The 27250-nt window shown below is 34.7% G+C and overlaps 4 protein-coding genes across 4 annotated transcripts; all 4 read right to left on the bottom strand.

Annotated features, from left to right (window-relative positions):
• Nucleotides 1-1894: 1894 nt before the first annotated feature.
• Nucleotides 1895-5351, bottom strand: LOC106366369 (vacuolar-sorting receptor 3). Its single transcript, XM_013805968.3, has 12 exons — nt 4876-5351; nt 4009-4701; nt 3847-3935; nt 3694-3763; nt 3543-3626; nt 3289-3365; nt 3146-3227; nt 2904-2986; nt 2756-2822; nt 2539-2667; nt 2344-2453; nt 1895-2269 (listed from the first exon to the last, which is right to left on the bottom strand). Exons 1-12 carry the CDS (start codon nt 5165-5167, stop codon nt 2171-2173), a joined length of 1875 nt encoding a protein of 624 aa, XP_013661422.2. The 5' UTR covers nt 5168-5351; the 3' UTR covers nt 1895-2170.
• Nucleotides 5352-9026: 3675 nt separating this feature from the next.
• Nucleotides 9027-11715, bottom strand: LOC106362760 (peroxidase 32). Its single transcript, XM_013802607.3, has 4 exons — nt 11422-11715; nt 10303-10494; nt 9699-9867; nt 9027-9579 (listed from the first exon to the last, which is right to left on the bottom strand). Exons 1-4 carry the CDS (start codon nt 11653-11655, stop codon nt 9110-9112), a joined length of 1065 nt encoding a protein of 354 aa, XP_013658061.3. The 5' UTR covers nt 11656-11715; the 3' UTR covers nt 9027-9109.
• A 4923-nt stretch (nt 11716-16638) lies between these two features.
• Nucleotides 16639-20694, bottom strand: LOC106366368 (probable protein S-acyltransferase 23). Its single transcript, XM_013805967.3, has 13 exons — nt 20367-20694; nt 20133-20273; nt 19863-19975; nt 19478-19557; nt 19048-19211; nt 18484-18622; nt 18289-18388; nt 18018-18075; nt 17755-17829; nt 17568-17666; nt 17390-17468; nt 17154-17302; nt 16639-17054 (listed from the first exon to the last, which is right to left on the bottom strand). The coding sequence occupies exons 1-13, from the start codon at nt 20610-20612 to the stop codon at nt 16878-16880; spliced, it is 1620 nt and encodes a 539-aa protein (XP_013661421.1). The 5' UTR covers nt 20613-20694; the 3' UTR covers nt 16639-16877.
• A 2023-nt stretch (nt 20695-22717) lies between these two features.
• LOC106366366 (methylmalonate-semialdehyde dehydrogenase [acylating], mitochondrial) lies at nt 22718-26903 on the bottom strand. The gene is made up of 19 exons (XM_013805966.3): nt 26699-26903; nt 26549-26616; nt 26391-26462; nt 26033-26194; nt 25763-25841; nt 25529-25683; nt 25375-25438; nt 25212-25291; nt 24879-24944; nt 24662-24712; nt 24436-24587; nt 24047-24137; nt 23879-23959; nt 23667-23744; nt 23548-23583; nt 23409-23452; nt 23250-23328; nt 23079-23169; nt 22718-22997 (listed from the first exon to the last, which is right to left on the bottom strand). Exons 1-19 carry the CDS (start codon nt 26724-26726, stop codon nt 22891-22893), a joined length of 1584 nt encoding a protein of 527 aa, XP_013661420.1. The 5' UTR covers nt 26727-26903; the 3' UTR covers nt 22718-22890.
• Between the last annotated feature and the right edge of the window lie 347 nt (nt 26904-27250).

Here is a 27250-nt window from a genome sequence, read left to right as displayed (position 1 = left end):
ATAAATCAAAAGTAATGAACTTAAGTTTCTTCAAATTTGACATGAAAAGTAAGAGCAAAACTTAGCATTTGAATTTTTTTATAAGATTCCTTTTCATGTTTCCATGTAAAAAAAATTTGCATATAATTAAATTCAGAAATTATAAAAATAATTAAAGAAAATTTACAAAGTGTAGGAAAGTGGGTAAGATCTGTTCCACTTGACCCCCTTTCCCTCCATCCCTTGCGGAGGATTTTTCTATAATAATCCTCAAATATAAAATAAAATATAGAAAATGTTATTTATTCATCTGTAAATAGAGAGAAAAATAACAATCTATTTTTTAAAAGAAAAAATAGAAATATGTTGAAGATGTTCTAACAACTAGTTACAACATAAAAGCACATCTTAGAAGAGTAATCAGCACAAGTGCACTTCTAGAAGTTGATACCTCATCTTTTTAAAAACTTGAAAGAATGACACATTAATAAATGAAAAAAACTAAGAAAACTAATTAAAATTGTATCTGATGATTATACAGCGTGCGAAATCAGGATCATATGCTCTTCAGGATCATATGCTGTTCAATCTAACCAGATTATTTTGATTCGTTCGTTTTGATAGCAAATCAAGATCCTTTGTAAAGTTTGTCGTGAAATTTAACGGCTCCGTGATTTTTGGTGATGAAAAAAAGTATAGAAAAAAATAGAAAGAAGAAGCACGTGTGTTAGTTGGTAAGAGATGAAGATAATTTTGTATATATTATAGATAATATATAGTATATCATAGCACATACCTTATACTGGTTATGTACTTAATTTATCTTATGCTATGGTCATGTCCCCTAATTTTTCATATAATAAACCAAGATTGTTGACCAAAAAAAAAACTAAACGTGAGACGGAGAATTAAATCAGAATCCTCTTGCATTTCCTCAGTCGACGGTCTATATAACTACAATTCAAAGAGATTATATTATGATTTTAACAGGAATCAACGAAATTGAACAATGATTTTAGTTATAATAAAAATCTAAATATATGCTCTTGAAAACACACAACTTTTTAAAAAATTATCAAAATCAGATGAAAAGTTAATGTAAAAGAGAATTGTTATTATAAAATAATAGTCATTGTATTACTAACTTCAAAAGTTAATAGCAGTTTTTTAGTATAATTTTATTCTAATTTTTAGTACTTAATAGCAATGTTTATATAATATTGATTTTCTCAAAAAAGGTTAACTTATAAATATTTAAATAAGAAAATTATCATTAATATTGATATATTTATTTATTTATAAATTATTATTATATTAAACAATATATATCTAAATTAAAGAATAAATTCTGCGGTGCAGGGGTGATACTTAGTTTAGTCTTAAATTTAGAAAAGGACATCACAAAACGCTCGAAAGTGGGGATAATTGTTTGCGGCTGTAAATGCTCTAGACAGCCAAAATTTAGTCAACTAATCGAATTTTCTTTTCTTTAAAAAACTCACAACAAAAAAAAATCTACAAAATTAAAATATAATTGTAAAGAGCTTTATTTCCATAGCAAGAAAAAGACTACAACAAAATGATCTACATCAAATAAATCTACGGCTACAGCCAAATTCTTTTCTTTTGCTGTGAGTTTTTAAAAAAAAAAAAAATTCGAATAGTTGACTAAATTTTGCCTGTCCAGAGTATTTACAGCCGCAAACAATTCTAATTCTAGAGCCAAAAGCATAAAGGTACATGTCATTCCAATCACCCATGTATCTCATGCACAATAAAAGTGTGCTACAATTTAATCCACTCCTTTTTTCTGGTAGGACTGCAGAAGTTTTGTGGATTCCTAATATATCTGTAGAGTTTCACATTTCACAGAATCGAATGTTTGTAAGGACTAATCTTGGAAAACAAAACCAACAAACTGAACTTTGATTCTATCATCTTTCTTTTCTAAATCTCCAAAGCTAAATCAAGTTTCCCTATTACATAAGTCCCATGGACATAAGTAAAAGACATACGAGTAAAAAAAAAGTATAAGCCATTTAAAGTAAAAGACATCAAGTTTCAGCAAAGACACTATTTAGTAAAAGAGTTACAGAGATACAGAGGCATCAAGGGCCAAAACGGTTAAAAGAACATGTCACCTTGAGCCCTTAACGAGGAATAAATGGATGGATCATCATTCCGCTCTCACTCAGGCACGTTCATCATTCACATGGTTTGGAACCTCCGGTTGGCTGTCCAATGGCATGTACTGTGCCATTATTGCTCTTATCTCTGAGTCCATGTATTGCTGTGAAACAAAGGACACAAGAAAGTTCAAAATAAATTCACCAAGCAATAGAAAGGCACAAGTGTATTGCTTACCCTTAATCTATATTTGTAAACGAGGTACGCCCCACCGGCTGCAAGTCCCAATGATAACATTATAAGCCAAACGGCCGCCCACGCTGATCTCACTTGTGAACCCGTCTTGCCTATATTTCAAACAAAAGAAACTTAAGCGAAACTGCTGAAGTGTATGCTTTAAACTCTACGACTTCCAACGGTACGAAAACTCACTGATGCAAGTGTCATGGTCTCTCATGTAGAGAAGGTCCCCGCTACAAGAGCATTCATAGCTTCCCCAAGTGTTCTTGCAGCTACATTCCGGGCACTGACACGCTTTCTTCTCTTTGCACTCATTGATGTCTGTCGAAAGAAGCATTGAAAATGCTTAAAACAAGGACTAAGGAGTATTATTGTAAATACAAGTTTGACAAAAAAAAAAGAGTCTAACCTTCACACTTCTTAAAACCGTCTCCTTTGAATCCTGGAGGACACTCGCACTTAACACTGTCCTTGTCCTGAAGGCATTATAAGTTGAAACATGGGTTTCTTACTATACAGTGCTAAAAGGTGAAGCAATGTACAGAAGAAAAACTAACCACACAAGCAGAGAACGCATGTCGATCTCTCTCTTCATGCCAACATCCTCCATTGTTGATCGTGCATCTCCCTGGCCCGCTTGCTGCAATGCAAAAAATACCAATTAAGTGTGAAAATGTGACATCCAACAGAAGCACATCAGCAAAACAAGAGAAAGCTCAAAGGAGACGTTTATACTATATTAATTGTTTGCCATACTGAGATAGGTACTGAATAACACAACCGCAAAAATAGCACTCACGTTCACAATGGCTGTATCCATCCCCTTTGAATTGCACACCATCAACTCGAGGACACTCACATACTCTTCCACGGAAGGTATCCTGCAAATTAAGCAGATTATAGTATATAACAGACTAGTACATTATGATTATCACAATATACCTTGCAAGCAGTTATGTTGGCTGATTTATCTTGCCAGCATCCACCATTGTTATCTAAGCACTCGTTTGACTCCACCTCTGTCATCGAAAGGTATTAACCATAATAAACTTAACAGTCAAGTCATAGACTAGTTAGGATCAGCTTTGGCTGGTTAGGATCAGGTGAACCCAAGCTTTGTATACTTCAAACCACAAAGGTTCACCAGATCGGATACAGATTCAACACGTTACAATAAACAAACCAACAATGCATACCTGTGCTAAGGCATATAGCTGGTTCAGTCGTCTCCTCAAAACCAGAACATAGAGCCTTGAGTACTGCACCCTTCTCCAACTTTCCTGCAAAGAAAAACATTTATTTTAACAATTCTAAAGTACATGTCTTGAAAAACACTGCAAGACAAACCTCGGTACTGTCTGTTGTTGACAACCAATGTAGGCAATATGGTAACATCGCCCCTTGACCCCTTGCCAACCTAACACAACCCCAAAACGGATATCATTCGTGTTTCTCAAAGAATATAACCGTAAAGAAAAACACACGCAACTTCTTTTATACCTGTGCATCTTGTTCTTCCTTTAGAACTGGATTGTCCGAATCAGCATTAGGGTCTCCCATACACTTGTCAAGTTTTCTACTATCAATTCCTGCAACAGACATATAGAAATATGACTTAATTCTCCTTGGAAAAAAAAAACAATTTTTCTACAAAAGACTCACCAAGAGATTTGATAACAGAATCAGCACATTCCTTGTTATACTTCTTCTCTTTCATGGGGCATCTAATCTGAAAATCAGTAACATAATCCCACCACACCCAGGGCTTCCCCGTTTCATTCGCCACCTTAAAAACGCAAAGCTGCCTCAAATTCTCCACCACCACATCTTTCCCATCATACCCGGAGCTAAAGTCCTGCTCCGGATCAGGAGCACAATACCTCCCCTTGTTGATACACTGAGACTTACACTGCCTACTCAGCGTAAACGCGTGAGGACAATACCAAGTAATATAATGCGGCCTAAACTGCGTGTACCCTCCCTTCTCAAGAATCTGCGCGGCGCCCTTGAAATCCTTAACAAACTCCATCAACATATCGCACTTAACCCCGCACTCGTCGTTGCTATTGGTCCAGAGCTCGTACTCCACGCGCGCGTCGGGGTGAGGGACGGCTTCTCTCCAGTCGAGGTTCAAGTTGACCATGTCCCCTCCGCTGATAGCCTTCTTCAGCTTCTCGCCGAAGCTTTTGGTGACGAGAGCTGAAGGGATGGTGATGTTCTCAATGTACTTAGCTGACGCAGCGTCCTCTTCAGGAGTGTCCATAGTGATCAAAGGCTCATCGACATTGTCCGCCACTAGGACGGCGGATGCGCCTGCTTTCTGCGCGTTCCATACCTTCAACGCGAAGAAACAATCTACTCACAAAAACCATCGAATCAAATTAGAAATGAGTAGTACGATATCTCAATCAATCAATGGATCAATTGATACCTCAATTGATCCATCAATTAGAAATGAGTAGTATGATATCTCAATCAATTAGAAATGAGTAGTACGATATCTCAATCAATCAATGGATCGATTGATACCTCCGCGATCGACTAAGAGGAAGGTGGGGAGGGCGCCGGGCTGAGACTTGAAGGAGATTGAGAAATCGCTGAACTCTTTGCACGATTTCTGATTCTCTTTGGGGTAAACGACGGTGCCGGCCATGCTTCCGCCGTACTGAGGGATCCCGAAGTTGCCGATTGCGCAGTCGTGGGCGCCCTTTATGCTGTCGGGTGACGTCACTGATAAGCTGTTCTTCTCGACGACGAATCGAGATTCGCAAAGGAAGGGTATGGAGAGAAGGAGAAGGAAACAAAGGAACTGATGCTTCATCTTCGAGATCTCCGCCTCTACACCAGGCAAGGATTAAGCACAAATTGGATTGAAGTAAGGTTGAAATCAGTCCTTGTCTGAGCTTGATTGTGGAAAGGTTTTATGGTGGTTGAAGGGTAAGTAATGCGATTTGCGGGTGTTTCTCGAGAAACAACAGATAAAATTATTAAAAAAATGTTTGTTTTTTTCTTTATAATTTCACGTTTCTGGTGCGATTAGAAGACTATAGGTGACGCCGAGTCAAATAAAACAGATAAACCTTCTTTGGGGGTCAATTGTAACTAGAGCACACCTTGCTTCAATTACAAATCCACTTAAGAGAGTATACTATAGTTGATCCAGAACTCAGTAAACAGATTCTACTAAACAAAATTATTGCTTCATTAATAAAAACAGACTTGTACTAAACATCTTGTTAGACACTATATTGATCATGTTCGTTTACATGTCACTGCGACCTACAACTGGTTGTTTTTTAAAAATTAAAATAAGGTATTCTAAACCTATGGTCTGGAGTATTTCCAATTAGACATATAATTTACAGATAAAAATTTTCTTCGAGTATTCAAATGGATTGTAAATAATGGGCTCATATTCACGTGAACACACTATAGAATTAAGTAAAATGTCTTCGAATCTAAGCTACTTATTAATTCAAAACTCGTCTGCCATTAAAACATCATCATTGGTTGTTTTGTCACAGTTTAATCGGTAATCAATTGGTAATCGAATATGTATTAGTGATATAATAATTTTTCTTTCTATTTTTTTTTAATATTCACTAAAATAATATATGAACTTACCCTCTAAAACGTTTTGAAAATTGTTTACATCTTATAACTCTTATTTGTTTCAACTAAATTTTAACTTTAACTAACTTTTAATCTCTTCCTTTGAGCTTTAGATTTCTTTTTATGAGCTATATTGTTTGATGTTACAAATAAAATTCCAAATGTCAGCAAAAACTTAGCAAAATTTTAAATGATATTTCCAAATATTTAAATCCTTAACTTTAAAAACTTTGTTGAAACCCATCATCACCGAAACTTGCCGCAACTTTCTCTCCTTTGTCATGTGCACAAAAGTAATCGCATGGAAGGTAGATACGCATGGAAGGTAGATACGAAAGAGTGAAACGTGAGAAGATGACACATTCCTTTTTTTTTGTCATCAGTTGTTTTTATATAATAAAATTTCTGAAGTTACGATGTTGGAATCACAGAGATATCCCCTAGTACATCCAGGACACACACTACAGTCTACAGACAAGAGTTAATCCTGAGCTTACAAAAATCACAAAAGACCAGCTCATACATAACCAATAACAAAACTCCTTTGCTTCATCAGAAAATGATACATTCCTAAAATCGTTAATTTCTAGCCACTTCTCGATTTGTATGTGTGTCGTCTTTGGGCCAATATTTCATACGGTTTTCCTATATATTCCCTCTGTTTTATAAGTAGTTTTCGACAAAAAAAAGTTATATAAGTAGTTTTCATATTTTAATGTAATTTTTAAAAGTTATTGGATATTGTGTATCTAATTAAATAATATTTATTTTTATAACTGATTGAATTTATTGATTGAATACTACTTTAAAAAGTATTAATTTTTTTAATACTAGTGTTTTTAGGTTAAATTGGTTACTTTATGAAACAGAGGGAGAGGGAGTAAGTTTCAGATAGTTTCGACTAATGTTTCTGATTACATTCTTTATCAAATAATATGGTATTGGTGACTCCATTTCAGCGAAAAAAAACAATGGACATTGTCACGTGGCGAAAGAGGCAAAAAGAAAAGTATAATAGTTGTCACAGTAAGATATCGATTTTGATCGTCACATGCATTCTGTGAATGTATTTATTACATTAATGACACTGTTCATATAATATACAATCACGCCATTCAGATTAGTAAAATGAACCATTAATCTCCACGACTAAACCCCCCCCCCATAAAAGATACCTTGTTCATATAATATTTTTTTCCCATTCACTATGACGCATTCCTTCCAATTGTATAATAGAGGTGCTAAATCTAAGTTCAACCCTTCTAAAGCTGACAAAAATTTGATGAGTTTATAAGAATTTTCGTTTTATCAAAGTTGGACCTCGGGGGGATACTTAATTTTTATTTTGTTGGTTATAGATGAACTTTATAAGAGTTTTTTATGTATCGTTTGAGAAGAGATTTTCTATGTATATTTTGAGAAGAGTTCAAATTGTTCGTAGTCTCTTTTTTTTTTCTTTTGGGAGCAAATTCGTAGTCTTCTTACAAGAGAATTAGATCATTAGAATGATGAGCTTATGTAGAATTATGTTTTCTCTAAAATATAGAAAGAATAAAATATTTGATGATATGATTTTCCCTTTAGATAACTCCTTATTTATACATGTGTAGGTTGACGGTCTTTTTTTTTTTCTTATAAATCTTTTATTTTGTTTTCTAGTTTGCATTTAACTTATTCATTTTCGAAAAATACAGACTTTTAGCTAATCTAAATAAATAACTAACTTACTTTGATCAAATTGTTACATATTGTAGAGACTATTGTAATAATGTGACACTATAATTGGCTTACTTTTATTTATTATTTAAAGTTTTACATATATAATTAAATAATAATAAATATAATCATGAGAGACTAATGATGCTCTAAACCAGAACGTAAATATGGTCTTGTGCTTGAAGTGTTAAACGGCTTGAAGAGAGAGGAAGGCTTCCGACGCGTGCCGCCTCCGCCGTCCGGCCGGCTCGGCTCGGCGTGGGCGTAAGCGTGAGCTTGGGCTTGGATCTTGGGTCTTGAGTCTTGGTGGAGGGTCCTAATCCCAAATTGATTCCTCACCTCTCTACTCCCTCTCTCTCCCCTCATCAGACCCTAAGTTGAGTCGCCCAAACCTGAAATCGAGTCTCATATAAAAGATTATCCATATATGGAAAGGAAAAAGATGCATGTCCTTCGTCTGAAGGCTAGAGAACCCGAACCTCCACATGTGGTTGAAAGCAATGAAATGGAGGGTCACAAAGAGGAGCATGAACCTGTAACCGGTGATGACTGTGAAGCTGTTGTTGATGATTCTGATAATGAGTTGGTAGAAGAAGTTGAAGAAAATGATGTTGAAAATGAAGAAATTGGCAGCGTTGGGATTGAAGAAGAAATTTGTAAAGTGTTATCCGCACACTTTGGAGATATCGCAAAAAACGATGAAAGAAACGATGATGAGAGCCAAGATAATGATTGTTGGAAGGAGAATATACCTTATCCTCTATCATCTGTTGATGAGGAAGAGGATGCGCAAAGGGAAGCTCATGAGGATGAAGCATCAAGCGATAAAAATCTGGCATTAGGGATGCATTTTCTTCTTCTGGTGAGTTCAAACAAGCTCTTATGAGGTATTCATTGAAAAAAATATACAGCATTGAGCTATACATTTCAACACACCTGAAGCGTGGAGCTGTACTGCTCAGATATTGAGTATGATCATCCTTGGAGAATGTACTCTTAGTATGAGAAGAGGAAGCATAAGCTGCGATAAGGGCTATATGTCAATGAACATGCTTGCGTAAGGTCTGATTACTTGGAAATGTTGAAGATTTCATCAACTGCGCAACTAATTGTTGAAAAATTAAGGTTGAATCCAAAGCTTACAACTAAGGAAATTGGTGAAAAGATCAAACAAACCTATAACTTGACAGTAACTGAAGACCAAAATATCGAAAGGTGAAGACCAAAATTACTAGGGAAAGACAAGCAAGCCATGAAACTTAGGTAAATAATATTGTTATGATTCTTAAATTAGTCATGTGTTCTTTTGTTTTAATTGTACTAACAAAATAAGGGAGAAAAAAAACATGAAATATCTTTAATAAGATTCGGAGAACGTTTTATTATTTGTATCAAACGTACATATTAGTTGCCACATATATTGAGCCAACTATCATTACATAGAGCTGACAAAGTCAACGATTTCAACAACATCATGGAGCAAAGAGTTGGAGTTCACCACCCTACAGTTTTGTCTGATCTGTCCTTGAGATCCTGTGAGAGGTGTAATGTTTCCCATTCTATTCATCGCCGTTATAAACGCATTGAAGAATTTTTGTGTACCATCAGCGTATTCTCTCACCAAGGGGATAGTATCAGTGGCATTAGGGCTTGAGAACAGCTCTTGATCGGTTTGGATAAGTCCTTTGTGCTCTTTCAGATTCACATAATATTTGTTGTCAAAAACTGTCGGTGTACGTAGATCGAAATCGACTAGAACGCTCTGGTTACCATTACGAGGGCATAGTCCACGAAGCGTCTGGAGATAAGTAGTGTTGAGGGTAGGGTCGGGTAAACCAGTGTTGCTGAAGTTGTATAGCCTGTCCATAATAAACTGGCATTGGTTTTTACCAAAAGTGTGACCCCCTAAACAAAAATAACATCGTTAGACTAATTACACCGAATGTGCGGTGTTGTTATTATATATTATATCTAAAGCATTTTTTTTTTGTTGAAAAAGAGCTTACAACTAAATTCATACTTACCGGAGAGAGCAACGAGATCAGACGGAAGGTTAAGCCCAACATTGCTGAAACTGGCTTTAAGTTGTGGAAGCGTGAAGAATGGAGCAGGAAGATTGTTATTAGAAAGATCAAAGAAAGCTTGTAAGCTATCTCGTCTCCCCAAAGGAACCCTCCATGAAGGACCTCCTGCCTAAAATATTTATATTTCAAAATAATTATTTGTTTTGAAAAAATAATGTTGAAGATAAAAAATTGTTGATGGTTGAAAAAGAAAGCCATATCATGAAAATCCAACAACTAAATAACTTAGTAAAAAAGAACAAATTGTCTTATCTTTTTATTATTGCAATAATATATTATCTTCTTGATAATATATATACTGGTCTTTTTGTAAAGAGGACCACGCGTTTCTAATAATTTCTCAACTAATCGTCAATAAATGTCTAATATTTTAAAAGGAGGAAAACAATAAATATAAAATGTCATGTTGTCAAACAACCTTCACTATTCAAGTTCTCTCTTCAATCATGCGTTGCCATGTTTGATAGTATGTTCAGTGACACAATGAAGGAATTTAAAACAGTCTTTGTCATGAATGAATTAAAGAGGGTTCAATAGAGCATACCAACTCGACTGATTGTTGAGCAGCGATAGTTAGAATATCTGCACATGAAACGGTCCTCGGGCAAGCTGCCTCCACTGCTGCTTTCATTCTGTCAACCACTGGAAATCCTCGAGCCGAGTTTGCATTTGGCGCAGCATCTTTTTCCGTTCGAAACGATGTTGTGTTGTCTAACAAGATCGATGCATCGCAACCCTTTTACAAACCAAAAGACTAAGTGAGATTGAGTTATTCATTAACCAAAACAATTTGTTCAAGCAAGACCTGATACATTACACACATATGCAGTTTATTTTACAGTGTATAGATCTTCCAACACCAAATTCACAACGTTATTAAGAAACATCACACGTTATAACAACTCCGCTAACAACACACCATCTGACTCGAGGATTGAAAATTTATTGGAAATAATAAAAATAAAAGATTTTGTGGGTTTTCGGGGTTCATGGTAAATGTGAGATGTCTGAATGTTTTCTAAAATGTTTTTTTTTTCTTTATCAATAATTGACTGATAAAAATTCATTACGTGTTTGGTACGGGTTCAGGTTCTTCATTAATAGTATAATACAAACAATTCATGTTTGGAATCATATTTCTATAAAGTCGTGGTTGACGACAAGAGCTAAGATATTCGACAGTAAGAAAACAAATCTTAGTATGTCATACTTTTTATCGATAATTTTTCTGGATCAAATCCGTTAGCCACGGACTATTATTGTACATAACGTATCGTCTTAACTAATACCACCTATATATATATATATATATATATATATATATATATATATATACAATTAAACATTCTACACAGTATAAACTATAAGGGAAAATACTGCAAGCGACATGTTATGTTGTCTTTGCCGATGTTTATAAGTGACAAAGACGTATTTTGATTTTCTTGAGTGTTTCCAAAACCAGATAAGTTGTTTCAGAAATCAAGTAGGTAAGATACATGTTGACAACAAAATTTAAGAATCAAAAGACTGCTACAAAAAACTAAGAAAGTATTGTAGCAAAACATAGTCATCTTTAAGTAAATTAGTATAGTTCTACGATACTACTGTACACGTAAATATTATGAGTGAAAGTCCACTACTAAATTGAGAATTATTAACTTACATTAACGAAGCAGTCGTGGAAGTGAAGACGAAGGAGGCTCGCGGCAATACGAGGATCCGATCTTAGCTCGTTTACGATGATTCCCCGGACGATGGTAGACACGTTACGGCATGTATTATCGTAGAAAGTAGGAGTTAGTACTTGAGCACTGGAGAAAGATGTATGGAGCATAAGGCATCCCACTGTTATAAGGGTTGTCCAAGTTGACAACGAAGACAAAGAAGAGGAATGCATTTTTTCTCCGAAGAAATTCTCTGATTGATTTTACTAGAGAAAGATGAGGAAACTCCATATCACAAAGAATCCTTTTATAGACAAACGGGGTCTAACTTGTAGGCTTTTATATATATATATATATATATATATATATAATGATTGCTGTGTACATTTTTATGCCAACAACTATATGAAGAATTTCTATACTTTCTCAAATATGTATAAAAATTATCAACTTTTATGGCGACAACAATATATATATATATATATATGAGATAAAACTGTCAAAATTACCATGTGATTTTAATTCGACTAGAATAATATTACAGAAGACGTCTTGAAATTGCATGATCAAATGTTATTGTGAAAATAAGACCATATTATACAACTTTTTATGAGAAGTTCCACAACCTCTTGTTTTTGAACACTGAATAACCTGAAAGTCTCTAATCACTGAAAATATCTGAAAAAAATATGTAAACATGTTGAAAAATTGAAATGAAAATCAAAGATTAAAAACCAAAAAATTAGAATACTGATACATCCCTGTCGAAAATGCGAAGTCTCACTCCTTGTTGATCGAAAAGATGAAAGCCATATCTATCACCACGTCAGTCTCTAGGGGGTGGGGGAGTTCTGGTTAAACTTAAACCTTTAGGACTACAAAGAGCAATTTCATATGCGCCACTTGGCTCTGAAATGTCTTACTGGAATACCAACAATATTTTCATCAAGTAGCCGTGATAAAAAACTAAAAATAACATATATGTACATGGATGGTACCCAAAAAAAAAAAAAAATATGTACATGGATCTGAAAATTTGAGAGCTATAAACATTTTTAAAAAAGATTTATAAAATTGTTTTCCATAATTTGAGGGTCTATAAATAACATATAAAAAATTTGGAAGTCAATGTCAATGTTTCGTTAACCCAGATTCAGCCATGTTTGTATCCAAGCTAATGAGGTATCTTGGAGTCTTGTGCTGCCCTTTGAGGAGCCTAGAGAGAGAAACACTCAATACTACTATATGTTTGCATCTAAGTCTCTCTTGGATCGTATGACTCTAGTATAGAAGAATTTTCAGAAAATACCTCCTAATGTTTCCCAAGGCGTTGATAGTTTTCTTTGGGTACGTGTCCATTTAATTACTTCCCAACAACTGATCCTGATGCCTGCGAATGGCAGGTTTCCAAATATCTACACGAAGACATAAGTAAAAATAGTTATATATATTTTATTTTTTGAAGTTATATTTCTTTCAAAGCATTCCATGAAAAACCTGTGTCAACAATTATATCTCTCCTTGTTTTTCTTTATTAGTCTAGAGATATTCCAAACCTATTAAAAGACTCAAACTATTAAAGGAGGTGGAATATATAAACTTTTTTTGGTATTCAAATGAAAGTTAAAGTATGACGTTATATTCACATGGACATAAAGTAAAATGTAATGGGTGAATTCAAATCTGGATTACTTAGATTCCTAAATTCGCATACTACTACACCATCTTGTGATTATCTCCCCGTTTTTTTTTTCCAGTCTTGGATTACATCTTGAAGCGTAGTTCAGCGCGTAACTTTTAAATTTTGTAAACCAAAAACTGTAAGAGTAATTTTGTTCATTCATATAATACACAATTTAGCCTTTAGTTACTGCTAATAGTTATCATAAACATTTAAAAAGCTTACTTTAGAGTATTTTGGGAGTTTTGTCCAAATCATTAACTCTTTGTAAAAAAGCCTATTGTACATTTTTTAACTATTTATTATTTCATTTTAATTTAAATAATCATCCTTTTAGATTTGCTATTGGGCAGATGGGAAAGTCATAATTTATTATATTTTTGGACATAAGTGGCTTTTGTTTGTTGCTAATGTCCGTGTCCAAATGTTACATAGCCAGTGTCTGGACATTTAGTGTTTGGTTCCAAAGATTGTAAATATCTTTTCTTTTGAAACAAATAGGGTAAATGACTAAGAGATATGACAAATAAATAAAATAATCCAAACCATAAAATAGTTTTTGGTTTTACAGTGTGATCTTTTTTCGGCTGTTTCATGATGCTTCGCATTTCGCACATATGGGTATATTCGGACTGTAAATGACTAAACTGGTCACCAAATTAATAGTTCAAATGTGAACATAGTTTCAAAAGTATTTAAAATATTTCAATGAAGAATTGCAAGTTTCAATTGCTCACTATTTCAAGGAAACTAAAATCAGGAAATAAAATATGTTAACGTGTAGCAAAGAAAACGCTTGTGACATTGACCTTAAGATATTCAATTTTTATTTGATCGAAAAAAAAGATATTCAATTTTCATCGCCCGGACAAACAGGAAATGTACGATTTTAAAAAAAAAATTAATGAAACCGTTCACCTAATTTAATGACTAATGAAATTCAACGATCGCTTGCAGCTGTCTTTTTGGACTCTAATGTAGATTGCTTTATGGTATTAGAAAAATAAAATTGTGTATTACAGTTACAATGTAAAATTACATGTTTGTTCACCAGTTCATGTTTGTGGATGGGGTTCGCTCGCTGCTCGCAAAGAGCAATAGGGCGTCTAGTTGTCGCTGGCCCAAAGCAGTTCGGTTAATAAACTGCAGTTAACCAACTTAGAATAGAGCGGATGAGTGCAAAATCGGAGGAAATAGAGAGAGGAAGCGAGAGGTTGGATCAGTGTAACATTCTAATGTCATCTAGTAGATTGCAGATGAGATGGGTCAAGATGTATCCATACTTGATGAGGAACTCGTAAAATCCTACTGTTCTCAGTTCAGTTTCAAGTCGAAACCTTCACAAGCCTCCACCAAATCCAACACCAATTGATGACGTACATACAGAAAAGTTAACAAGTGGTCTCAAAGTCAAATTAAGGCGAAGAGTTAAGATTCGCATAGACAAGGAAATCCTCTTTTTTTTTTTTTTTTTTTTTTTGTCAACGATTATATTAAAACGAAAAGGTCTAAACGACTACATCCGGAGCTATGCTCAACGGTAACAAGATAATAACCGGAGGGATCCTCCATGGTTTGATGAATAACATAGTGCATAAACAAAACAACATAACAAGAGATACTTGCTCGACAACAGGAGAACCATGGGAAATCATCAAATGCATCTCTGAATAGGTTACTACCACGAGCACGGAATATCGGAATCGACGTTGAATAAACCAAACAGACAAGGAAATCCTCTAGTTTTACCTTTTTGACATTTTCTTTACCTTTTAGGCTTTTACTATGTCTCTAAGAACATCTCCAAAAAACTCTCTATTTTAGAGTTTATAAAATTCTATATTTGAAGTTTCAAAGAATTCTTTTCCAAAAGTGAAACTTCAAATTTAACTTCAAAATTATTTTTAATTTACACTATGGTCTTTATATTTGTCATAATTAATATAAATCCATAAAAGTTTTATAAGTAACTAGCACATATATACAAATATTACAGTAATATTAATTAATAAAATATTATACTAAAATATAAAATTATAAATAGAAATGCATAATTAAATATTAAAATACATGCAAAATACCACATTATTTCATAAAATTATTTCTGTAATGCTTCATCTTCAGTTACACAAAATTTGGTTGGACAATATTTAAAAGTTCCGAAAAACATTTATTCGACTATTAGTGCTGTTATAATATTTAAATTTGTATAATAATTATGTCTTCATGTATTTTTTTTAAAAAAGTTTTAAAAAGTTTCTTTTGTAATATTCTTGTAGTATAATTCTAGTTTCAAATATTATAAATCATATTTAAAAAAAAATATTTAAATTTTATATGTAAAATTTGAATTTTGTAAAATAAATTTAAAATATTTATGACATAAAAAAGTTTTAAAGAATAAAACGATAAATGTGAAAATACTTGAAAATCATAAATGTGATGTGTAATTAATTATAAAGACCAAAATGCAAATAAAAAGATGAAACTTCAAATTTGGAGTTTTGAGTAGTGAGTTTTTGGAGAGAAATCCGACCCGCACAACCCGTGAACAAATAAATTTGTACCCACACCCGTCCCGCTTAATTTTGCGGGTAACCCGCGGGTTATATTTTTATTTTAAAAAATATTTATTTAATTTAATTTTTGTAAAATATAATATAAATAATATATTTATAATTAAAATTTTAAATATTTTAAAATATTTTGATTATTATTTTTTAAAATTCTCATATTTTCATTAAAAAAATATACATTTTTACAAAAAGAAATATATTTTTTAATTTTTTCTTTTGAAATGCGGGTTGGCGGATACCCGCATTTCAAAATCTACCAACCCGCACCCGTCCTGCATAAAATGCTCATAACCCGCATCCGCGAACAAATTTTTCTAAATTGTTCGACCCGCACCCGCTCCGCGGTGGGTCAAACGGGCCGGGTCCCACAGATAAAGACTCATATTCCCAGGCCTATTTGCTAGCAATAACCAAAAAGGAAATTATAATTATTTTTCTTTTCATTGGTTAGATTATCATTCAAACTACATCTGTTTGATTTTGACAAGGTTACAGATTAGAAACCAGATTTACAACATAATTATACCAGCCTTAGAATCAGCATTCGGTTTCAAAAGACCTCCACCAGTTGCAAGCACCCAATGGTCATCATTTTTTACAGAGAAACATACCTAAACAGAGGGATCTCATTCTCGAAAACATGTCATTAGCTACGCCGGAAATAATCTGGCAACCTAAGATTGCCATCTTCTTTCCTTTGTCACACTTTGAGCAATCAGATTAGCTACTCTATTTGCTATCCTCTCCACCATTCTCCTTACCTTGCCACTTGAATGATGGCGCCTTAAATTATACACTGAAACTGTTTTCCACAGTTTCACCTCTTTGTACTTTCTTCGTCCTACATATCATTTATCCACTTTTCAACGACCGGTCATAACATTTTGACCTGTTGAAAGATTTCCATATCTTGCTTTTTCATGCTATGTAATCGGTTTTATATTCTACACGCCGTACGCTCAACCACAAACCCGTCCGATGGACAATTATATCATAAACTGAAACATAACCAACGAATAAGATTGGAGAACAAGGGGTTTAAGTAGCATGTGGTGAAACTGGAAAAATATTGATGGCTTCACAGGATTATAAGGAGAAGGAACTCGCGCCCTCTTGGGAACAATATCAATCGAGGAGAGATCCCATATACACAGTACACTGAATCCAGATGTGTACGCCTATAATAATGTGATGTAATTCAGAGAATTGAAGATGGGACAACCTCGTCGTCTCTGGTGTAGCCATTAACCAAGAAATCAGAGCAGTTTCTTTGCCACCCATGGTTATAAGGGTTGTAGAATCTCCCATCAGGTCCCCGCAAATAACTGAATCTTCTCGTGTTCCACAATTCGTTCGTTGTAATATTCCGAGCTATCTGCATGCACCAGACAACAACAACGACAACAGCTGTTATACAATCTTTTCCCAGAGAGGAGAGAGTAAACTCTTTACTTTGAGGGTGAGAGTTCCTCACCATATACGCCTGTGAGATTGTCAACGTCATTGTCGCAATGAAAATAAGCAAGTCGAAAAACAGAAACACGGCAGCACCGGGATGTTCAATGAGTACATGTTGAATCAATGAGTCACTGGGGTGTATATGTGGGTTGCTTCTCCATATTCCTATTAACAGAAACAGAAGATGCTTTATAATAGAAACATTAAATCTCATTGGCGGAGTTGCGAGAAAGAGTTGTTTCAGTCCATTACTTTGAACAGCAGTAGAGCCACCAACGAATGATGTTAAACCTCCCATGATCACAAAAACTAAGAAGTCCCGTTTATTCTTCTGCGAGATGATTAATATGGTATACGCATTAAGGATGTTTCATTACATTAATTTGCATAACGACTAGTCAGAGAGACGGGTAATGCAGAAAACTCTTACCTTACCAACACAGTTTGAAATCCAAGGGCAGTGATGGTCAAACTGCTCAACGCAGCGCTTGCAGGTAGGACAGTGCTTAGATCGTACCGGTCTAATTACCTGAAGAAAAATGTCATAATGATAGTATGAAAATAGAGTAAATGCCGATTTTCCCGCAAAATAAAGATTGGCTTCTGAGGAAAATAACCTTGCACGTGGGGCAGAGTTGGGACCAGTTTCCTTTCCATGAGGGGCTGTTGAAATTAATATCAATCAAAGGATCCTGCAAACATCAAAAATTTATTGTGAATCAAACCCCTCAGAACAACGTCTAATGACTGTAGAATTGATGTATAATAATTGGTGTTTACTTAAATCAAGTATAGTTCAGGCGAAAAGGAAAAAACTTAAACAAGAAACAGTTACACTCAAAATGTTCGCATTGAAACAAGAGAAGGAAGTTAAACTTACGATGGCAGTGTGATCGCTGTCAACTTCATTGCTTCTTTTAACGTACCCGGGATCTTTGCTGTACAGAGCAAACAACTCATTAACAATTCCAAGAGCATTACAAACAACACACTCAAGACGCTACTAAGAGTATATGAAGGAGTATAAATAATAGTTACAACCTCACAAGTCTACCTCATTTCTAGCATCTGAGTAACTTACACCAAACTAAATATACACCATATGACATAGGCAATGGCTTAACAGAGTATAGTTACAATATTAAGAATACCTGCTACAACGACGGAAAGCTATTAGTGAGCAAACACCACACGAAAGACCGAACCATGCCCACAGTCCAGCCATAGCAGTTATCTTAGGGAGGTTCGAAGCTACATATATAATTGCAAAATGTCAGGTAGAATAATGTAATCATAGTAGGAAAATAAACACATACTCTACCCATTATGTTGCATGAGACATTCACCTGCGACAATGGATGTGAAGAACAGGACCATTTCAGACACTATTAAGCCGAAGAGTAGAGGAGCATAGCTTGTCTCTCCCAATTTTCCACAGAAGAGCTTGTTAACGAAACTACTACTACGAGTTTGCATTGCCTTCGACTGAAATTTATCAAAAAAAAATTGGATTCTAAAAAAGCACATCATATCAAATGGAAACTTTTACAAAAAAACAACAACAGTGGCCGCAAACAACATTTAACACATTCTACCACCAAAGGTATCTCTCATACTGTGAACACTAACATCTACGGTGGCCCTACGATAGAGAGTGGAACATGTTTTACCAAAATGATACTTCACTATATCTGAAAGTCAGAGCCAATTAAGAAAAGGATTGTATAATTACAAATTTACAGAGCTTTCAAAGCATATTTCGAGGGGAACTTCTGCAAATAGCCTCCTTAATCTACTAATCTCTAACTAATTAAAAAAGAACATAAAAATAAGAAGGAGATATTGATTAAAGGAGAAAACCAGCAAGTAAATTTATCAAATGATAGCAAGCAACACTAAACATTACGTACAAGGAAAAGAGTGAGCTGCCTGTGACCTTTATCAGATGCAAGCTTAAGTGGGGTGGCTCCAGTGTTATCCTCCAATATCAGTTCCTCCTTGGTTCCAGCATGAACTAGCAGAGTACAAGCCTCAACATTTTCCTTAATAACGGCCCAGTGCAAAGGTGTGCAACCTGACCAGCAAAGTGATCAGTGTAAGACTTCTGAGTTTTAAAAACTGAAGTAAAATACACATCACCGTATCAAAATTCTACAGATTTTGCTAGTCAGAAACAGTCGGGAATGCGATAACAATCCCTTTGTATACAATTCATCAGCACTCAGTGACCGAAGAAAGTTTTTTCCAGTTTTGCATTTATCTTTACACATTCGGTGGTAAATCATTCTTTTGAAAATCTAGAGCAGACAAATAGATACATCTTAAGAGAAAGTGATTTGCCTGTGTTGTCTTGTCTATTTTGACATGCATCGCGGAAGAGAAGTAACCGGACGGTTTCCGTGAATCCATTATAAGCAGCCCTGAGCCATACCAGGCAAAGTAAAAAAATACAAGTTCACTTGCTACTCTTCTTAAATTGTCAACTCAATGCCAAGTAACAGAGTACCACGTGCAACTAAACAATGATGAGACATACTCAAGATATATAAAAAAGAAAATGATATGTCAAGCATTTGAAATATCATCTTCCATGAATATAAATAACAAACAATGATTAATTATTTCATTCATGTATGTCAAATATCAACAGTTCCTAACAATTCATGCCAATAAAAAGTTTATGCATCTCCAAATCAATTGACCAGTGTTAAAAGGCTATTCATACCAATGTAGCGGGCTCCTCCCTCCATTATCTAGAGCGTTATAGTCAGCTGCATATTCCACAATAAGGTGATTCAAGAAGGCTGTCTGTCCATATTGAGCAGCAACATGCACTGCCTGCACAGAAAAAAACAAAAAAGAAGCAATGTTCATCTAAGCTAACGCAAGCAACTTATAAACAAGTTTTGGCCTAGTGGTAAATGAGTGTCTAGTAGGCACTCCGCCACTCAGGTTCAATTCCCGTTGGGAGAGACTATGAAGAAATGAATTTTACCCTATAACCATTCACATCAACTGCTTCAATTCGAGCCCCACGTTGCAGTAGAAGGTCTGCAACCTCAACGGAGCCCTTAACCGCCGCCCAATGCAATGCTGTCTGTTGCACATTATCCGCCGCATTAACATCACCGCCGTGCTGCAGATAATCAATCCCCAAAAAGATGATCAGATCTAAGACTGAGAGGAAATGGTCTCTAGACACACAACAGACAAAACGACGTAGTAGTACCTCGATGATGTATTGAGCGACGTGGAGGGAGTTGTTGAGCGCAGCCCACTGGAGAGCGTAGTAGCCGTTGGCATCGGGGAGAGAGACGGAGGAGCCGTTGTGCTCGACGAAGCGCTTGAGACGGTTGAGATCGCCGTAGGCAGAAGCGGAGAAGACGTCTGTGATGGCAGGCGGCGATTCGGTGGGGGTTTGGGGAGTGTTGGTGGAATCTAAAGGCACCACTTCGATCTCCGACGAGGAGTCCATCGTCTCTCCGATGAGGGATCTTGTCAAAGTCTTATCTTAGTCTTTTCGCTTCGTCAACATCTTTTCACACGAGTGTTGGTTCTCAAGAGGGGTGTTTAACCGAATTCTTTGAACCGGGGTCTGGTCTGGTCTGGTCTTTGATTAGTTGGTTTGGTTGCCTGTTACACTATATGGAAACAAGCGTTTTCTTGATTTGGCTCACTTCATCAAAACTATTTATAAATTTAAATCGAGAATTCGGCCAAAAAAACCCTCAACTTTTGGACTGACCAAAAAAACACCAAACTTTTATTGGCTTAAGAATTAATTAACAATGTTTTCGCTGACTTGCCAATTTAGCACGCCGTCAACAAATTTAACAGAAATATTTGACGTCGTTTATTGTTGGCGTTAAGTGAAACGACGTCGTTTTCAAATGATAGATCCCTGGATTCGAACCCAAGTTGATTGGTCAAATGGCAAAGTATTTTACCACTGGACTACTAGCACTTTCAATGTACTTACTAACATTTTTATTTTTATTTGGTACATATGAAATATAAAAAATTCTCTAAAAACTTAATAAGATCTTTAAAATTCCAAAAAAATTAAAAAAATAAAGAAGATTTTTCTAAAATTAATTTTGAAATTAAAATTGAAAATAAATTTTATTTTTCTTTTTAAAAATAAAACTCTTCCAAAATTTTCTAAAAAATTAAAACGATCTTTAAATTCCAAAAAATTGAAAAAATAAAGGAAGTTTTTATAAAATTAATTTTGAAATTAAAATTGAAAATAAAATTTTGGAAGAGTTTTTATTTTTTAAAAAGAAAAATAAAATTTTATTTTTAATTTTAATTTCTAAATTAATTTTATAAAAATATTCTTTATTTTTTAATTTTTTTGAAATTTTAAAGATCTTATTAAGTTTTTAGAAAATTTTTTATATTTAATATGTACCAAATAAAAATAAACATGTTAGTAAATACATTAAAAATGCCAGTAGCCCAGTGGTAAAATACCTTGCCGTTTGACCAACTAACCTGGGTTCGAATCCAGGGGTCTACATATTTTTAATTTCAAATCAAGTAAAACGACGTCGTTTCATCTCATTTGAAAACGACATCGTTTCACTTAACGCAAATAATAAACGACATCAAATATTTCTGTTAAATTTGTTGACGGCGTGCTAAATTGGCAAGTCAGCGAAAACATTGTTAATTAATTCTAAAATCAATGAAAGTTTGGTGTTTTTTTGGTCAGCCCAAAAATTCATGTTTCTTTTGGCAATTCGTACAAAGTTGAGGTTTTTTTTGGCCGAATTCTCAATTTAAATCGGTCCATTTAATAAATGAAACTAGGCAATGAATATGAAATAAACGGAGAAAGAAAAACTCATACAAACAAATTTCTTCAATACATGATTTCACTAAAAATTCATTAATTTTTATATTGTCCGCTGTTGAACTGTTTGTAGTATTTCTCATACTTTGTAATAATACAGTCAATATGTTAGAAAAAAAAATCTGAAAGATGAAAAAACTTTTAAGAAAAAGAAAGTTTTGAAAAAAAAAATGAATTTCAACTTTATATAAACTTAAATTTTTTTAAAGACTAAAAAGATCATTCACAAATACACGAAATCCATGAAAAAATTAAAGTATAAATTTATTGTCTAAACATGTTTCTTAACGTTGTTCATCGTGTAAAACCTGATTTCCATACTGTTTTCCTTGTAACTGACTCATATCTTTTAATAAACATCTTCTCTTAACTACATTGTGGTGGTCTAGTGTTTCCACTAGAGCAAAAATTATTCTATTGATCTAAGCTTGGGATCAATCTTCCTCTAATGCAAAATTATTAACTTCCATGCAGCCAAATTTAGATTCAATATAAACTGAACCAAAAAATAGAAACCAAAAATGTTCACAAATATAAACAATTCTCTATACCTAAAACATTAAAACCAAACAAAACCAAAAACCAAATAAGTATCCAAAAAAAAATGAGAACTCTTTTTGCATACAAAAAGACTATAAATTATATTTAGGGTTGAAATAATCAATTACGTGAAAATACTATTTTAAAAATCAAAATACTATTAACAGTTTAATAGTGGAAGATTTAAAAAAATAAAATTTTAATTGGAAATTTTCTTCCAATCTAAAAATAGTGAGGGATCTTAACTTTTACGCATGTGACTACGTAAACGGAAGTGATATTCACTGAAATGGATACAATTCATTTATTACTTCGAGAAATCCAAAATAAAAAGAGCGAGGTTGGGTTTTTTTGTTTATTGCTTTTGCGATGTAGGCATGGCAAGAGATACTGAAGTTGGAATATCCTTCCACTGTTGTGTCACAGTCTTGATCTGAGTGAAAAAGTCTACTCCGGCTTTGCCTGCAACAATTCCACTTGACCTTTTAAGCAAATAGAAACAAAACGCATTCTTCTCTATAAGTTGTGACAAACTTTATTTACCATAGAAATTCAGGTCCCCTGCGAATGAAGCTTTGTTCCCAGTAAAGGAGAAGAACGGTAGCGGAACCGGGATTGGAACGTTTATACCGATCTACGTATAACATAAACAATAACAATAAAAGAAGAGATCGATCATATCTCAAATGCATACAAAAAGTTAGTTCTTCATACCTGTCCTGCTTCTATTTCCATCTGGAACTTTCTTGCCGCTGCGCCTGATGCAGTGAAGATTGCAGCACCGTTTCCATACCTGTTGAAGGCGTAAATAGCAGATTATTGAGAGGAATATATATCAGTATTGTTAAACAAATGTGACAAAAAGGGGTTTACTTGTTTCTGTTCAGTATGTCTATGGCTTCATCAAAGCTGCTTGCCTGTATATCAAACAGTGGCATGTAAATAACACGTATCAGTGGCATCTCTCATATACATTCTGATTGTAATCTATATATTTTATTTTCAATCTGACCTCCATGCATACAAGAACGGGGCCAAATATTTCTTCCTGCAATGTGCCAAAACGAGAGAGGAAAGTAAGTTTCCAAGTAGAATACAGATTGATTAACTTAAGTATCAGAAGAATAATACCTTGTAACACTCCATGTCTGGGGTAACACCAGATAAAATGGTAGGACCGATAAAATTCCCTTTCTCGTATCCAGGAACCTGTTTATTATGAGCGATGAAGTAAACTTCTCAGACCAGTCAATTGTTTCTTTCAAGATTACACGGATTATTAATTCAGCAATGTCAATTTAGCATAAACTTATAAGGTTAATGGTTACTATTCAGTAACTTACCACAATATTTCTTCCGTCAAGCAGCAGTTTAGCGCCATCGTCCACACCAGACTGAATCAAGCGACATATCCGTTCTTTGGCCTAGCCAAATAAAAAATTTAGCAACAAGGTATATATATAACAGAGGGAAATGCAACAGACTAAAAGTGATATGGGCTTTGAAAATACCTGTATACTAATCACAGGACCCAGGTCTGCATCTGGTTCTGTTCCACATGAGACTTTAAGGGCTTTAGCTCGCTCGACGAGTTTATCCTCCCTAGTTAGTATTAGACAAGTTGAAGCTAATCTATCAGTACTATCCAATGAAAATTAACAGGCTTCACAAAGCTTCTCTAGTTACTTTTAACACTAGGACAAGACCATAGTAAATCTATACTAATTAAAAGAAGTGATGTCAGTCATATAAAATCCTATATACGGTTTATGCACATAAGGCTGTGGAGCTCCGAAAGCAGAGGAGAGAAAAAGATTAGAGGCAAAAGAAAAACGAATATATGTAATATTCCACAAAGATTTGGTGTAGTTTGAATATGGAGAAAAGAAGTAAGGGGTACCATGATTTTGAATTGCCAACAAAGACCACAGTACTCAGAGCCATGCATCTCTGTCCAGCGGCACCAAATCCAGCAGCAAGTAGAGCATTTAAAGTAGCATCGACGTTGGCATCAGGCAGGACAACTCCATGATTTTTCGCCCCCATATTTGACTGAAGAGATGTTTTATAAGTATACTGACATCGTTTTGAAATACTAAAGACGAATTTATACAAGATGTTGTTACCTGAATACGTTTTCCTTTCGCTGCTGCTCTTGCATATATATGCATTCCAGCCTTTAACAAAACAATTCAAATTCGGAATACACAAGTTAAAAAATATTTGAGCACAGAGGAAAAAGCATAACATAAACCAAATTTCGTAGACTTTATTTATCACAACAACAAAAGCCAAATTCGCAAGCTTAAAAAAAAAGTAACAAAAAAGTAGATATATACTTACAGTGTTTGAGCCAACAAAGGACACAGCCCTGATATCATCATCATCACAGATAGCATTCACAGTATCCTGCCATGTAAGAGAGATGCATTATTACATACGAATTGTGTATTAGTGATGGGCCTAACTCACACCTAAAAGCTAGCTCATGAGTGGAGGTTTACCCATACACATATATATTACTCCCATTCACTCATATTTTCTCGATGTGGGACTCTAATATTGTGGAATTGGAATCTTTAAGAACTAAATTTTTGGTCACTGTAAATTCTTCAATAAAGCATAACAATTTCAAATCCTAACAAAAAAGTTAAGCAAGAAGATAACTTAACCTACATTGGTACCGTGAACGATATTGAGAACCCCGTCAGGTAATCCAGCTTCCATTGCCAGCTCCGCAAGCATTACAGAAGCACCTGGAGAAAGTAAGTAAAATCAACAAATCGGTTTGGGAGATAACATCTGCATTAACAAAGGCTAGATAAGTGGAGAAGCTTACCAGGATCCTTCTCTGATGGCTTTAAAACAAAGGTATTGCCACATGTCACCGCAATGGGAAACATCTGCATGAACAAACAAAGCATAGATAATCAGAAGAGGATCACAAAAAAAAAAACTAAGGAGATACAAAAGGGATTTTTCGCATTTGTTACCCATAAAGGAATCATTGCAGGAAAGTTGAAAGGACAAATGCCAGCACAGACACCTAATGGCTCTCTAAGACTATACGTATCAACTCCATTCGACACATTGGGGACATATTCACCCATCTGCAGAGTTGCCATTCCACAAGCATGCTCCACAACCTCTGCATAAGTAAATAACCAATCGGCTCAGGACATGCTCTGCTTATTCAACTATATAATCAAGCCTGCGATATAACTGACCTAGCCCACGGAAGATATCACCATGTGCATCCTTTAAGGTCTTTCCTTGCTCGGTCGTAATGCTCAAAGCAAGTTCATCCTAGAGGAAAGATTAAAAAAATATCAGAGAAGAACATGTTTCAAGAAGGAAACCAAGTAAGTAGTTACAAAGCCGAATGAAACATTGGACGTAGGCCGCTAATAAAAACGTTAAACCCCCAAATTTGTAAAAAAAAAAAATTAGTTGAAATCTTTAGTCCCTAAATTTCAGGGCAGGTCCTAAGTAGTTACCATGTTTTTGCGTATAAGCTCTTGAAACTTGAGCATAACACGCTGACGAGTGGTGATGGGTGTGTTTCTCCATGAAGGAAAAGCTTTCTTCGCAGAGGATACTGCCGCCTTAAACTCTTCGTTAGTTGTCAATGGAACTTGAGAAACAACTTCTTGCGTAGCCTATATATCACAATCAAAACCATCATGTCACAAACACAAAAGATAATAGTAAAGAACTAGCAACAGTAAATAGAACCGGTCCTGGTCAAAGCCAAATGAAATATTCGTTTCTAGTCTCCAAATTTTTTGAAGGTTCCTAATTTTTTTCTAAAAAGAAACATTTAAATCTTAGGCAAGGCCCAGAGAGAGAGCTTACAGGGTTGATGACATCGATATGTGATGATGCTTGAGAGTCAACGAAAGATCCTCCAATAAGATTTGGTACTCTCTGAAACATAATAATATGAGATAAATCCGAAACAGTTAAATCAAATAAGATGCAGAACCAAGTGATTTACGAAAAGAAAAACTCACGGGAGGCTGAGTAGATGACATAGTTGATAACAAACAACGGAGGAATCGAGGTCTGAGATTGTTTTTCCCTGCAAGCACCAAACCACTAGCATCGATCGTATCGGAGTCTTAGGGAGTTTGGAAGAAAAAACAAGAGGATTCAGATTATACCTTGCTGGAGAGAAGTTCGGAGAAGCATTGTTCGATTTGATTTGAGTTTTTGTTGTTGTTGATTTTGTTCCTTTTATGCGTTTGCTGGGGATTTGAGTTGCTGAGTGAGTGCTGACTCGAAATGTCGATCCGGAGCCAAGTGATGATCAGATAGATATATACGATGTTAGCTCATCTCTTTGATTTCTACGTGGTTTGATATGGACCGTTTGATCTGTTAATGATTAATGATTCTTTTGTTTGACTATGACCAAACTCTTTTTGGCAGTACGTTAAACGATTTTTTTTTAAAGAGAAAATTAGCAAAATATCGTATTTTAGAGGCCTAATTAAATGCTGAAAAAACTGCACTACAAAAGGTTAGAGAAGAAAATCACATCTACGGTTTATTGTTTAATACATCGTAATAAAGGTGACATATGCATGAAGACTGCAGTAGATGAATGTACCATGAAACTAAAATTATGCTACATTTCGTGGTACATAAAACTGCAGTAGATTAATGTACCATGAAACTAAACTTAACTCTATCATCATTTTCTCAATCTTGTA

The sequence above is a fragment of the Brassica napus genome, chromosome A9 (assembly GCF_020379485.1).
Source record: "Brassica napus cultivar Da-Ae chromosome A9, Da-Ae, whole genome shotgun sequence".
In the NCBI taxonomy this organism is placed as follows: domain Eukaryota; kingdom Viridiplantae; phylum Streptophyta; class Magnoliopsida; order Brassicales; family Brassicaceae; genus Brassica; species Brassica napus.
Note: the sequence above shows the minus strand (reverse complement) of the source record. Positions and strands in the feature narration are given on the sequence as shown.